We start from the raw sequence: 15,215 nt of genomic DNA, 5'->3' as shown, positions 1-15,215 counted from the left end.
CCCTGGCTCCACTTCGGGCCTACCGGGATTCAGCCCGTGCAGTTGTTTTAGCGGCACGGGATGGGTTCCCGCAGCGAGAGTGGACACTCCCCCTCCAAATCAGTGGGCAGACATCGGCGGTTGCTCTTCAGGCCCCGCTGTGGTAACCGGCTGGCAGTACCGCCCGGTCGGCTGTGCGCCGAACTTTATGTCCCGGCTTTTGCGGCCTACTAGGCCGCAACTTTCATTCCAGTTATGGAGGGGGCGGGTTCGTCCTTTTGGCGCGGATTCTCCCCGACTAGCTGTCGCTCCTCCCCCAGGTGCCCCGCTGAGCTCCGCATCTGGTCCTCTGAGCTGGGTTAACCCTTTGTGGCAAGTCGTTTGTTTGCAGCCGGCACTGCATTATCTGAGTGTCCCCTTTCTGCATGCCAATTACCTTAGATTAGGAAGTTAACCCTAACCCCTTCCTGCCGGCATGTCCACCCTGGTGGTGGGGTATGGGGCTGGGCCCATGTCCTATCTGGACAGGGCAGGATTGCTCACAGTTTCCCATTCCGCCCTCCGGGGCTGTTTAGTTGAGAATGCACACATGAAGAATTCCCAGACCACCTTCTGGGTCGTCTGGTGTATAGGCCACCACAGGTGAAATCCAGGGGAGCACATCTGAGGGATTCCCAATCCGCCATACGGGCCGTTTGGTTGATAATGCTCCACCTGCACAAATACAGGGGAGCACATCTGAAGGATTCCCAATCCGCCCGCTGAGGCCGTTTGGTTGATAATGCTCCACCTGCACAAATGCAGGGGAGCACATCTGCAGGATTCCCAATCCGCCCGTGGGCTGTTTGGTTGATATTACTCCACCTGCACACATACAGGGGAGCACATCTGGAGGATTCCCAAACCGCCCGCTGGGGCCGTTTGGTTGATAATACTCCACCTACAAAAATACAGGGGAGCGCATCTGAAGGATTCCCAATCCGCCCTGCGGGGTCGTTTGGTTGATTAATGCTCCACCTGCACAAATCCAGGGGAGCACATCTGAGGATTCCCAATCCGCCCGCTGAGGCCGTTGGTTGATTACTCCACATGCACGGATCCGGGGGAGCACATCTGAAGGATTCCCAATCCGCCCTACGGGGCCGTTTGGTTGATAATGCTCCACCTGCACGGATCCGGGGGGAACACAGATGCAGGATTCCCAATCCGCCCTACGGGGCCGTTTGGTTGATAATGCTCCACCTGCACGGATCCGGGGGGAACACAGATGCAGGATTCCCAATCCGCCCTACGGGGCCGTTTGGTTGATAATGCTCCACCTGCACAAGCCAGGGGAACGCAGCTGCTGGATTCCCAATCCACCCTCTTGGGTCATTTGGTTGTTAATCCACATGCGCAATCCAATGGAGGACCTCTGGCAGTTCCCAATCCACCCTCCTGGATTGTGGGTCGATTGAGTACCGCCCACACAATCCTGTGAGCGGTCAGGTAGGGATGCCGATTCCACCTCCTGGGTGTTTTGATGGTTATATCACCGCTGTCACAGCCTGCAACTGCCGTGGCTGGATGCTAAGAGGTAGAGCTGCGCACGAGCAGGACATTCCTCCTCGGTCTCCTCCGCACCTCCATCCTTCCTCATTAGGGTGATATTCAGAACCCTCCCTTCTGACAGGGGTTGGTTCTGAGGGAACAGGGAACAGTTCTGCGGACTCTGATATGAACCTTCTAGACTGCATCCATGCTACCGGCAGTACTGATTGTCTGCATTGCCCCTTCCTTAGGCGGCATTTGCTTTGCTACTGGATACAGTACTTACCCTTTGTATTCCCTCCATCCACAGGTGGACTGACGGCACTTGCACTGGTCAGTGCCAGCCATTTGCGTCTCCCCTTTCAGTTGTTGACGGATTGCTGTTCCACTGGGTACAGTACTGGCGTTATGCATTAGCCTCTCTTATAGGAGGCGTTATGGCTTTATCGCGGGTGGCAATGTTTGCTGTAAGTATTACCACCTTGCTTAGGTGGAGGAATTCTTTACCCACCGGGAACGGGACTATTCGTATGCATTATCCTCTTCGATAGGGGTGTAATTCTCTGCCATAGGGGTCAATTCCTACTGGGTGCATTACCCCCTGCCATAGGTTAGGTACTGGCGCTAACCTCAGGATACAGTACTCCCTATATATTTTTCTCCCCTTCATAGGTGGAGTGGTTGCACTTCCATTGAGGGTAGTGCTTACAGTACGCGTTACCCCCTCCAGGGAGGGGGTTGTTACACTACCGTGGGATGCGGTTCTGTTTATCTCCCTACCTTCCTTCCTTGACGGAGGGTTGCGCTACCACTGAATACTAGTCAACAGTCGTGGCATTACCCCCTTCTACATCTTACGGGAAATCTCTGGGCATCTATGCATGCTTTAATTCAACTAAGCCTCCGCACTAGATGCCGTGGCTTCCTTCACGGGTGGGCCGCAGCAACAGTCGTTGCCATTGGTGCCTGGTACTCTTCATCTAGAGGTATATGGATACTGGGACTGCTCCCATACTGTATCCTCCCGTCTCTTCTGGTACTGGTGGTTGGCGCAGATAGGTCGTTCCTTGTTCTCTTAAGGGAGTCGCTCAGCAGCTCTTCAGGTGCCCTAGATTCCCATCCCTATGGGCCTCCACCGTTCAGGTCGGTCAGAACTTGGTCCTCTACAGCGTGTGGGTGCACGCCATTATACAAATGTTGGGATTACGACCCAGCGAGCCCAAGGTTGCACTGACTCTGTATTCTGGGCCACCACTCTTCCTCATTAGGTGAGGGTGTTTTGCTGGCATTCTGCATTGACTACTACAGCGTGTTCTCTAAGTCAGGATGGCCGAGTGGTCTAATGTGCCAGACTCAAGAGTTAATCTCTTCCGTGTATGGGTGTTCGGGTCTCCAAATGGAGGTGTGGGTTCAGATCCCACTTCTAACAAAAACAAAAACAAAAAAAAAAAAAGCAAGGGTAGTTCTCACAAGGGCCGGAGATCGAACTCATGGCAGAGGGTCATCCCCCGCAGATAGGGGTTCTACCCTGACACTGCTTCGGCGGTTGCTCTGGTTTTGCCCCCTTTTTAGATGGAATGCCTCAGAATGGCTCTGGTTGACTGAGTTAGCTTGGTTCCATGCTACTTCTGGGTGTCCTTAGGCCTCTCCCTCAGTTTTACGCTGGGAGGAGCAGGCGGTAGCTATTACTGTACAAAGGGTATTTGCATCTCCACTACATGCTAGGGTTCCTACTGAACATTCCTATTGCACAGTTCCTTCGTCAGACGGCGGTTTCTTCCGACTCTGGGATTGGTATCCTGTACGGTGTGGCATCCTCCTCAACTGGAGTGTGGCCTTTGCGTTACTCTGGCAGCTTCCTTTGTATGGGCTCCTCCTCAAGGGTGTATTTCATTACCAAGAGATCTGTACAGTGTCAGTCCCTGATGGCAATGGGCTTGCCCTGACCTCTCATTGGTCTTCATTACTGTTAACTGTCCGTTGCTCTGTCGACTATTGTTCTTGTGTCGTCAACTCGGGTTTTGCATTGGCGTCAGTGCCATAGCTATCAGCACCTTACTTGGGCGCGCTCGACTGGGTAGCTTAGTCCCTGTGGCACTCGTCTACCACTACGGTGATACTGTCCGTCAGATATGTTTACTTGGTCCCTGTGGCACTCGTCTACCACTACAGTGATTCCTTCCTTCAGTTATGGTTACTTCTGTGTCACATCAAGCGATGGACTACGGTCCCCCCAAGCCAGGCTGAGCGGGTGACTGTCTCACCTTGTCACCACTGGTAGGGATTTCGTTCCTTGAACGGAACCCCCCTATTTTTCTTTCCTGTCCTTCCTCTAGCTGGACTGCTGACCACCTTTTCCCTTCGGTCTCCTCGACCGGTGGCAATGGGTTGTATAGCTATGGAATCCGGGATCTATTTTTTTCCACGGAGAGTATTCTCTTATCTTGGTCTCTGCCCGGAAGTCAATATATGTCAATTATGGGGTTTTTTCCATTACCGGTTTCTTTTAACCAGAGGAGGATCCTGCGAACCTGGATTTTGGTTCCGCTCCCACAGTTGTGGTCTACAACCGACTTCGCCCCGACGATCGGTATATCGCTGGGGGCGTTTCAGGAACAAACAAGCCCCCCCTCTGGGACTTCTTCTTCTTCTTCTTCTTTTTGTACGTCCATTTGTCCTTTGTCATTGGCATCAGGCAGTGCTCCGCCAGAATTTTCTTTCTGGCGGAAGGTCACCGCTTTTCGGGTCTTCTCGGACATGGTTTTTCTCTTCTTTCTCCCTCGTATTTTAAGGGCGGGCTCTCCATCAGCCATCTATTTTGGCCTCGGAGATTTGCTGGTCCATATCTGGCGCGTTGGCGCGTTCCGCTGTATGGGTTTTCTGCCTGATTTTCTTGGAGGTCCTTGTCATAGCTGGCGTCTTCCAACGGGATGCTTTTTTTCCTGGGATGTCTGCCTGTCGGTTGCTTCCTAGCGGAGTGATGGCCTGGCCGTCCAGCGGTCGTCATTTCTCGGGTTCATCTACTCCAGACATCGCTTCTAGAGGGCAGTGTCTTGGTCTTCCGGCAAGTTCACCGAGTGTTTCGGGGGTCTTTCCTAGCCATCATCTGTTGCTGCTCCAGGCAGCAAGATCTTGCAGGCGGCAGCGGATGCCGCATCCTCGAGGGCGTTTTTTCTCCAGGGGCGTGTGATTTTTTTCCCTCCCCGTGGACTGCTTTAGGACGTCCCACGGTCTGTGTCCCCCAATGATACTAGCGAGAAAACGAGATTTTTGTGAGCTCACCTGTAAAATCTCTTTCTCGCGTAGTTCATTGGGGGACACAGCTCCCACCCAGTTTCGGTTTGCCGCACATATTGGCGGTTTGTGGGCCAGTATGGTCCTCAGTTCTGGTGCATTCCGACTGATGTTTGTCAGTTGTGGGTTGTGTACTGTATTTTCATTATTGATTTTTTTCTCCTACTCCTATTGCTTGGGCACAAACTGATATGCTCTCTCCAGGCTGGAGGGGGTATAGCCTGCGGGGGAGGAGTTATCACTTCTTAGCCTAGTGTCGCCTCCTAGTGGCAGCAAGCAGCTATACCCACGGTCTGTGTCCCCCAATGAACTACGCGAGAAAGAGATTTTACAGGTGAGCTCACAAAAATCTCGTTTTTGTCTACAAGGCTTACAAGTGAAATTTACAGGAGATGACAGCTTTTATTTTTTAAAAATATATAATTGCGTGTTTAAAATGCCATCCAGTTTGGCAGCTCATGATTTGGGCTTCCAATAACGATGGTATTTTAGTCTTTTTGTTGTTTTTGACGATGGCACTAATTTGCTTTTGTTGTTGAACACAAGGCTAGAGCTAATGGATTGCAGTCCTGTGTCATTATCATCCGTATCCTGAGGGACTTGTGCCAGCGTGTGCCCACATGGTCCGATTTTCCAAGCTGGGTATGTATTAGGCTTCGGTTCTGTTTGTTGTATTTTGCGATTGCATATCTAAAAAGCCACTCTGTTTTATCTCCTCTACAACAGCCCTGTGTTTTTATGGGGCTGTAGAATAATTCTCCCCTGGAGTCAGGGGTCCAGCTAGCTAATAACATCTTAGATCCTGATCTAATGGCCGGAATTGGAGGAACCACGGATCCTGGCTGTATAACCCTTTGATTGCTGCGTGGTTGTGACATTATCCAAGGGAACTCCACTTTTAATTGGGTCAACCGATTTCATTGGTGCCGTGACTAGTGGGGACCTAGAAAAGACCCTATTGCTGTCTGTTCATTAAAAGGGTTATTCGAGAGTATAAAATTCCCCCCCCCCCCACTGAATATGCTTACCTCGCTCCCTGCGCCACTCCTGGTCCCCGCACTGCCGCTTCTCCCTGTGCGCGGATGAAAACATCCAGTGTCTGCAGGTGATAAACTGGGATGAGGCCTCCCTAATGTCACCTGCGATGCTAGGGAGGCTTGTCCCCACCTGTAATTGGCTGCTCCCCTTGACACCGGATGTTTTCATCTGCAGTGTGGGGACCCTGACATATGGGGGGAATTTTATACTCTCGGATAACCCCTTTAAGCCTCTCTTAGCATACAGGTCGTCTTTAGTGGGATTAAAAAAAATAATTGAAAATAATTTTAAAATATTCAATTTTATAAAATACACAATACATTTTCTTGAACGTATTCATTTATTTTTTGAATGAATATAATGTCATATGTTCTGTATCCGGTTCGATGTCAATGTATCTTTGCTCAAACATAAGACCACTTTGTTAATTTGTTTTCATGAAATAATAAAAATAATGTTAAAATAAAGACCTATCCATGTGACCGTAATAACCTGAAGAATTAAAGGGATCCTCGGTTACTAAAAATGTTCATAAAGGCAAGATCTGTAGTAACATAACGAGACCGTACTTGCCTGTTTTCAGAGCTGCTGCTCCTCTGCCTCCCTCCAGTCTTTGTTTACCTGGCTGAAGAGGTGGCGTTACCGTATATACACACGACTGCTGCAGCCTATCACTAATCTCAATAGTAAATGGCACAAGACCATTGAGACTAGTGATTGGCTGCAAGATTTACATATATATATTATATATACATACACATCACCACTGCAGTCAGATAGTATTTTTATTTTTTTATTTTATTCCCTGCCTTTTTGACATCTCGATTAAACATTACAGCGGTCATAAAAAAAAAAATGCGGAGTCAGAAAGGAATAGAATTTAGTGCCATTAAAGGGTTAAAAGCGTTGTTTCATGAGATCACCGGTTTGCCCATATGGGTGCCTAGAGAGGGCACTGCTTAAAGGGGTTGTCTCATCTCATACATTGGTAGCATATTGGCAGGATGTTAGATATACAATTTGAATATGAAAAACCGTCACTCTTCACCTGGTCAATACGCAGAGAGCAATATAGATAAAATATACATTTATTTTATTTAAGAATCAATCGTGAAGAAAATCACTTGGAAAGGAAAAAGGGGGTAATACCCTTGCATAGAAATCGTACATAAAAATTATGCATAAAACTGGTGCATGAAATTGTGGTTAAAAATGCGTACACTGGATTCAGCCTTTCAGTGGGGAGGGGGGGGTTCCCCGTTATTCTGGTACCACGTCGGTGGAAGTGGGTACTCGATTAGTGATGGCCAGTAGTCAGGCGTATATAGTTCTTATAAATTAATTTTGTAGATATGCAAATATGTGGGTGGCGGAATGAATGGTCATTCAGCATTAATCTCCACCATATATTATCTATTGATGGAGTTTTCCAATGGGCGAATCGGTTGTTTATATTTGATTGAGGAATGCCACTTTGTGATCTCTAAAATGATGAATTTGTCAATGCGCTTCAGATCATTTTAAATACAATTGGTTGATTGATTAGTAGGTTAATATGTTAGTATATTCATCATTTGTAATGCTGCCTTACTGTGAATTGTTAGCCAGTCACTGTTAATGATGGTATTGGCAGGGTGTTAGTCTGTCAGTCGGGTGCTGTACCTGGTGTGGCGTCCCACACCCTGACTACACGTCAGTTGCGGCCGCTGGTGCGCCTTTCGGGACTCTGTGTTGCGGATGTTTTCCTTCGGCGTCCCACGTGGGTATGACGTCACGTTTTGTATGGCGTCTCAAGCCGATCCGCGTTCACTGTATAGCAATCTTTAATCTGAAAAAAGAGAAGGTTGTAATTGGAAGCGCTTCCAAAGTATCCAATAGTCGTGTCCATCCAGCGGTACAACTGCGGGTTTATGCTTTCACCATACGCGTTTCGGAGGTCTAAGCTGCCTCCTTCATCAGTGGTTACCCGCTGTCTGCCATTGAGTTAGTTCTTATTCCAGACCATTGTACCATACAATTCCGAACAAAACAGTCTTGCTTTTTTCCCGTGTTGTGTGAATATTGCCAGGATGTGCCACCAATGTCAGATAGGTGCGGTTCCACTTCTCGGACCCGCACCTATTTCCAGAATCGGGCATAATCCTAGAGACATGCCACCAGTGTATGAGATGAGAAAGAGCCCCTTTAATAAAAAGGTTTTACCATTACTTTAATATTCATAGCCTATCCTCAGGGTAGTCCATCAATATCTGGTTGGCAGGGATCTGACACACCAGATGTGCTGCAGTAGTGCCAGCGTCAGAATTACACAGCGCCGCTCCGAAAGAAGTAACCAGCTCCATCTACTACAGCTGTGTAGTCCCAGCGCTGGAGCTACTGTCAAACAGCAGATCAGTGGAGGAACAGAGAGCCAGACCCCAGCCAAGCAGCTATTGAGGTCCTATCCTGAGGACCGGGCATTAGTAGAAAAGTATCCTTTTAATACTGCATTGGCCAGGGCTACACAGAAACAAATATATTCCAAAAGGCAAATGAGGTGACAACCCAAATAACATAAACCAGCATACCATATACAGAACACATAAAATCATGGCAAATAATCTCTCACCAATTCCAGGCGTCTTCATTCATCCATATTCATACAAGTTTGTTGTCTATCAACGTTAAAGAAGAGCTGTCGCCTCTCCTGACATTTGTTTTAGCAACTACTTGCATCCCCCATGTAAATATTCTGGAGCCTCTATTATTTTGTGCCATTCCTTTATTATTCCTGCTAGAAGTTATGAAAAATGACTAGCTGTTTGCAATGAAGGTCCAGCTTTGGGTGTGTCCCTGCACCAATCTGACACTGGAAGGACTTGTTGGAAATTGTCAGACTGCAGGGACATGACCCCAACTGGGTAACACCCAGCTGGACCTTCATTGCCGATTGCTAATAATTTTTCATAACTTCTAGAAGGAATAATAAAGGAATGGTGCAACATAGTAATAAGAATAGATGCTCCAGAATTATTACATTGGGGAAGCAAGTATTTAATGAAACAGATATGTCAGGAGAGGTGACAGGTCCCCTATTAAACAGGCAGCTATACAGAACACAAAAAAATACTCTCACATAAAATGCATCTCCTGAGGAGAGTTCCTAGCAGTGCTGACGGGGATCTTATGTTTTACAGGCCTTGGAGTTGTTGGTGGAGAAGGCAATAAGCAGCTCGTCGGGCCCCCAGAGCCCTGGTGATGCGTTGAGGAGAGTCTTTGAGTGTATTTCTTCGGGCATTATTTTAAAGGGTGAGTGGTTCTGAAGAATGGCAATTATCTAATGGATGCCAATCACTTTGCACCTTTGCAGTGGACCCTGATTCAGATGGTGATGTTAAGGTCTGCGTTACGGCTTCAGCTATCGATTTTATATTTGTAATCAAGTATTCTACCGATTAATCGAGTACTTAAATAAGGGAAAAAGTAATTGACGGACCGTGTTCCCCGTGGCATCAGGTCCCCCCCGCAATCAGCCCCAGTGCTCTGAAATGTAATTCAGTAATCTAAGTAAATAGCTGCCATGTCCATGAACCATTGTGTACATTGTGAATTATTCCCTAAAGAGGGGAAAGTTACTCCCCATGAACCACAGTCAGGAGATGACTAGTTCCCTCAGTGAGTCTCCGTAAGCGACTTTACACTGTGCATCATGGTCATGACATAAAGGGAATTCCATCACTTGAGGCATATAAAGTGGGTAAGCACATGCAGTCTGCATCACTGGTGGCAACGTGCCAAGAGTATTTCAAGAAATGCTGCATTTCCACACGGTCATCATTTTTTCTTTTCTTTGACAGGTGGGCCCGGTTTACTTGACCCATGTGAAAAAGATCCTTATGACACTTTAGCTACTATGACTGATCAGCAAAGGGAGGATCTCACTTCCAGTGCACAGGTAACGTTTCTGTATTAGCTTAAGGGATATGTTTTTTTGCCTGCACATTGGTCTCTGAAGGAGATGGGTCTGTGACTCGGTGATTACTTTTTGTCCAGTTAAGATCAAGAGGCGCAGAGATGCACATTCTGGAACCGATTTTATTATTCCTGTCCTAAATTTAGACCGTAAAAAAAACTTGTGCCACCTCTAGATCTTATTTTGCACCAGTTCTTGTGCCAAAATAATGGTGCATACTATTAACAAATGTGGCAATCTTTAAAACTCCATGCTATCTTCTAGACGCTTTTCATATGTCTAGTGAAGTTTCTCAAACACATAATAAATTTGGCACATGCCATGTAAGGCTTTTTTTTGTGTGCAATTTGAGCCAGAATGGGGCATTTTCTTAGTAAACCTCCCTCATAACGAATATGCCTGCAGAGGTTAAGTGGGTGCACTAGCACTTGATCTACTTTCTTTAGAACGTATTGCCACTTGCCTCACTTGGTAGTTTTTGATCACAATCAATGCCCTCCGAGACATAGTCCGTGAGCGGGCCATATGTCCTGGAGTGGCATTGATCGTGCACACGGGAGCACACCATCATAGATTACAATGATGCTGTGCATGTCGGGCCGCCCGCGGGGTTATTGTGAAGCACTCATCATGAGTGCGGGCAGCCTGACGTGCACAGCATCATTGTAATCTATGATGGTGTGCGCACGATCAATGCCACTCCGGGACATATGGCCCGCTCACGGACTATGTCTCGGAGCGCATACGCTCGTGTGCAAGAGGCCTAAAGGTGCGTTTAGATGCACAGACAGAGCAGGCAATTATCAGGAACCGTTCCTGAAAACTGCCTGCTCATCACCAGCACTCTGTTACCCTGTAATTCATTTTCTCATACTTTTATATTTCAAATCTGGTGCTGTTCATGTTCCAAGACCGAATCTCTTGTCTTCCCGCAGTTTGCACTAAGGCTGCTCGCCTTCCGACAAATCTACAAAGTGCTGGGCATGGATCCACTGTCTCAGATGAACCAGCGCTTTAACATTCACAGCAACCGCAAGAGACGGCGAGACAGCGACGGCGTGGACAGCTTCGAAGCAGAAGGGAAGAAAGATAAAAAGGATTACGATAACTTCTAAATGAAAAGCCGAGCTTCATGAGGCATCTCGTCTCCTGGAGAAATACATTTCCACTAACAGGAGAGGTTTCATCCCGTCTGCTGCAGGGTTACATGTCCTGATGCCTTCATCTTGTTGTTACCTTGCTCCAGGCTCTGATGTTTCATCTCCGGAGTTGTTAATAGGTTAAATATTTGTATAGTTGTTAAAATTGACGCGTTCCTTTCCCCTGCCTCCATACTGCTGGTGAATCTGTCCTGGTGCCGAGGATAGTGTGCGCCCACACAATGACTTGACATCGGGACAGCTTTACACTTTCCATTTTAAGCTTTGGGTGGTCGGTGTCTCTTTATAGGCAGTAGTTGTATTTAATTTTCAGCCGTGTTTTTAAGTTTCGTGTTGTGTTGTATGACATAGCCGGCAGGGGGAAGCCTTCTTTAGTTGTAAGTTACATGAATAGATATGGCATGTGTCCTCACTAATTTCTTATTTTATGTTTCCTTGTAAATTGAATCCACTTGGATGCATTGTGTGAAGACTAAAACACATTCTTTGCTTTTGTTTCTCTTCCCCCCCCCCCCTCCTACTTTTGCAATTTTTAGCACTCAGAAGTAAACGTCTCTGGAAATCTTGTGGCATTTTGTCTCAATGGGTTGAATATATATATAATTGTAACTAAGGCAGCTTTCTATTTGCGTTTAGTTGTGCTAGGGACTGTGTAAAGCGAATCTATAACCATATTACACAGTTTTCTGGCACCCAATGCTCTTGTGATGCATGATTATCACTTTAAGTTTGCTTTTATAACCATTAGATCTGTTTGCAAACTATTCCTGTTTTGATATATAGAAAACCTAACGTGAACAAGGCTCCAGTTAATGGTAAAGAGAAACCAGTACATTGTAGAAGCTTGTGTGTTTACAAGGTCTGCAAGCTGGGTGTGCTGGGAATTGTCTCACAACTCCGAGCATGCGCTGACAGTCTCTGGCTGCGAGGGCATGTTGGGAAATAATGATGGACAACAGCTGGAGGCCCGTAGGATGCATTGACGTGATTTAGAGAATGGGGGTTCTCAATAGGTCAACTCCTGTGTTGTAAGGCCTGGCATTCATAAACTGAAGGTAACCTGGGTATGTAACATAGTACATAAGGCCAAAAAAAAGACATTTGTCCATCCAGTTCGGCCTGTCATCCTGCAAGTTGATCCAGACGAAGGAATTGTGGTTTCAGCAATTCCATTATATAATTAATACATTCAGAAATACTGCAAAGCTGCTTTGAGGATCTGTTGGAAGATCTTTTTGCGGTGGTCTATAAGTTAGATCCCATTTGCTTTAGTAACTTGGTAATTAAACTTGGCCATTCTCAGCCTTCACTTCAACAAGTCTCCATATTAAAGTCCTTTTCAACTGAGTTCACCAATCATAGACAAGCTCAGCCTTTCCTGTGACTGCTTTAGGGGTAGGTTCACACTGAGTTTTGTTTTTTTGGAGCAGGTTTTTTTTCCAGACAAAGCCAGAAGTGGATTTGAAATGAATAAGAAATATCAAGGAAGGACTTTGTATTTCTCCTTCCTGCTGGCTTTGGTTGATAAACATGCCTTAAACCTGTGTGAACTTACCTTTTTGTACTTGAGTAGTGTGAATTATGTGGTCCCCTCTCCACTTTTTTTTTTTTTTTAAGCTGCCCACATGACACCTGAGCTCCCGATATACCATAAAGGTCTATGGTGGGAATACTACTTTAAGCTGGTTGATGTCAGTCTGCAGCTTTTTGTGAATGTAGCAAAATTGATCCATCATTTCCTGCTCTGTTCACCAAAGCCCGCCCCCGAGGAGCCGACTGCTTGACACACAGGTTTTCTTTATGCTTCTCTTCAATCGTTTGTAGTCACACTCCTCCATAAGATCAGAACTCCTACTGAAATGGCAAAACCCAGCAGCTGCCCCTAATGCTTCCATGGGTTTACCATTCACCACTGTGAAGGGGTCATGGTCTCTGTGCCACAGGCCACAAAATAACATGCCTTAGACTGCAGAAAAAGGACAAATGATTTTCACATTAATGGCTGACCTGACTTTTTGGTCTGCTTCATATTGTCCAATCATTTGGTGCAGAGACTTGATACAATCTTTTGCACTGGCCAAACACATACAGCAGCTGTCAGCTCACCAGGTGTCCACCCAGCAATCTCCATAAATTAATTGTGTGCATATATTTCTCGGTGAGTAGAGCGAGACAAGCTGACAGTCATGGTGGTGGTGCAGTTTCCACTATATTATCTTTGATTTATTTTGCTAAGGCTAGGGTGACACAAGTCACAATATAACTGTAGGATAACTATAACTTGTCACATCGCTTGGAATTCTTTCAATGATATTGGGTTACTGGGTCATTGTGGGTTAGGGCTGTGGAGTCTTGGCCTAAAGCAGTGATACCCCAACATTTGGTTCTCCATCTGTTATAAAACTACAGCTCTCAGCATGCTCTGGGAGATGTAGTGTTGCACCAGCTGGAAAGCCGTAGGTTGGGAATCGGTGGCCTAAAGGAAATGTGTCCGCCCTAATGATCCGTTCTAGTGCAAATAGTGAGGCGAGTACAGTGCGTCAGTCCAGCCTTACTGCTACTAACTTTCTACCTGTTTTTAGTGTCCCAGCAAAGTTACTTGAGCGTCTGAAGAAGCTTTTGGTTCGGCCTTTGTTCATCAGGGATCTCATGCGGGTTGCATCATATGCTGTCCATGTGAACTCTGCCAGTAAAACCATTTGTTGTCAGCACAGCAGTGAAATAAATTTGGAAGTGGACAATCTGGAGCTTCTCTGTGTGTTTAGTTTTTTCTTTCAGACTCTGAGGTGATACGATACAGAGTGGAGGTGCAAGCGCGGTCCAGGGCTCTCACTCGCAGCTTTCTCTTGCTTCCGCCTAGTAGGAAAAGTGTAAGAAGTCTGTATGGCATACAGGCTGATGTACAGAAGATAGAAACGTCCTTTGCCACTTAGGATGTGCCCATGTGCTGCAGCAAAATCCTCATGTATCACATAGGGGGTTGGGTTGCACATTTCCTCCCTTTGTGTTGCAAAGGGTGAAAATCTACGACCGTTCACTTCAGGGATTAGAAAAGGAGCAGCATACCCTGAATTCCACGTGATTTCTTTTTCTATATATGGATGTGCTTTTTTATTATTCCAGTTACGTCCCTCTATTGTACTCTAAATTGGGGTGAATTCCACAGCGCATGAATTCACACTAAGGGCTCATGTACACGACTATGTATTTTGTGGTCTGCAAAAAATACAGATGTCTATGTTGCATCCGTGTGTTTTTTTGTTTTTTTTTGGGCGGATACATTAACAACGGCTATTCTTGTCTGGAAAACGGACAAGAATAGCACATGCTTTCTTTTTTGCAGAGCTATGAAACGTTCATACCCATTGAAATCCTATCTGCAAAAAAAACTTAATGGACACTGAAACAAAATATATTTGTGTGCATGAGCCTTAAAGAGGGCCTTTCACTAGTATACAAACTAAAAACTATCTGTGGGCAGAGCGGCGCCCAGCCAGGCTATGAGCTGAGCGCTGCGATTGGCCAGCCCTGCAGCAAGGGACACGCCTCCTACAAAAAAATCAGTCCAGTACAACAGACGGAGTGGCGCCCAGGCATACTAGTAAGTGCAGGGGGACCCCTGGGCGCCGCTCTGCCCGCAGATAGTTTTTAGTTTGTATACTAGTGAAAGGTCCTCTTTAAGGGTGAATTCACACACTGCTTAAATTTTTTTTTATGCAGTTTTTCCAGCAAGACCTTTGAGTGGATTCAGCAGTAGAGAGAGGTATGAGTCCTTTCTTCATAGTTCGCATTCCTTTTAAATCCACTTCTACCTTTCGCTCAAACGCTTAAAAAAAAAAAATACAAATTTGTGGGAATCCGTCCTACACTCCCATTCACACAGCATCTTGGCACAGGCAGCTGTATGGACTCTGCCTCCCATTGGTCTTCATGGGAGGCTGTGCTGCTGTGCATACGATTGCGGTTTATGGCTCATGCACACAGACGTATTTCTCGTCCGCATCCTATCTGCATTTTTTTCTGCGTTGGATGCGGACCCATTCACTCCAATGGGTCTGCAAAAAATGTGAACAGCATACTGCATGGCTGTTCCTTAGCTTTTGCAAAAATGTAGAATACGTCCTGTTTTTGTCCGCGTTACAGACAAGGGTAAGACTGTTCTACTATGGCCCAGACGTTCTGCAAAATGCAGAACACACACGGCTGCTATTTGAGTTTTGCGGATCGCAGAACGGCAACGGTCATGTGCCCTTATAATTGTA

The 15,215-nt window shown here is 46.4% G+C and overlaps 1 protein-coding gene across 3 annotated transcripts in view; it reads left to right on the top strand.

Moving 5' to 3' along the window:
• ZFR (zinc finger RNA binding protein) overlaps positions 1-13,700 on the top strand; it is a 59,413-nt gene extending 45,713 nt beyond the window's left edge. For 2 of the 3 annotated variants that reach the window (XM_044276405.1, XM_044276404.1), the window contains exons 18-21: positions 5,350-5,445; positions 9,018-9,129; positions 9,678-9,775; positions 10,729-13,700. In XM_044276405.1, the coding sequence (XP_044132340.1) occupies positions 5,350-5,445; positions 9,018-9,129; positions 9,678-9,775; positions 10,729-10,908 (486 nt within the window). In that variant the 3' untranslated portion in view covers positions 10,909-13,700. Of the gene's footprint in view, positions 1-5,349; positions 5,446-9,017; positions 9,130-9,677; positions 9,776-10,728 lie in introns of those variants that run through there. The other variant, XR_006387445.1, reaches the window with a different exon arrangement.
• The last annotated feature ends 1,515 nt before the right edge of the window (positions 13,701-15,215 follow it).

This window comes from Bufo gargarizans, chromosome 1, assembly GCF_014858855.1.
Source record: "Bufo gargarizans isolate SCDJY-AF-19 chromosome 1, ASM1485885v1, whole genome shotgun sequence".
Lineage (NCBI taxonomy): Eukaryota > Metazoa > Chordata > Amphibia > Anura > Bufonidae > Bufo > Bufo gargarizans.
The sequence above is the reverse complement of the archived record's forward strand: the minus strand, read 5'-3'. Positions and strand labels throughout refer to the sequence as shown.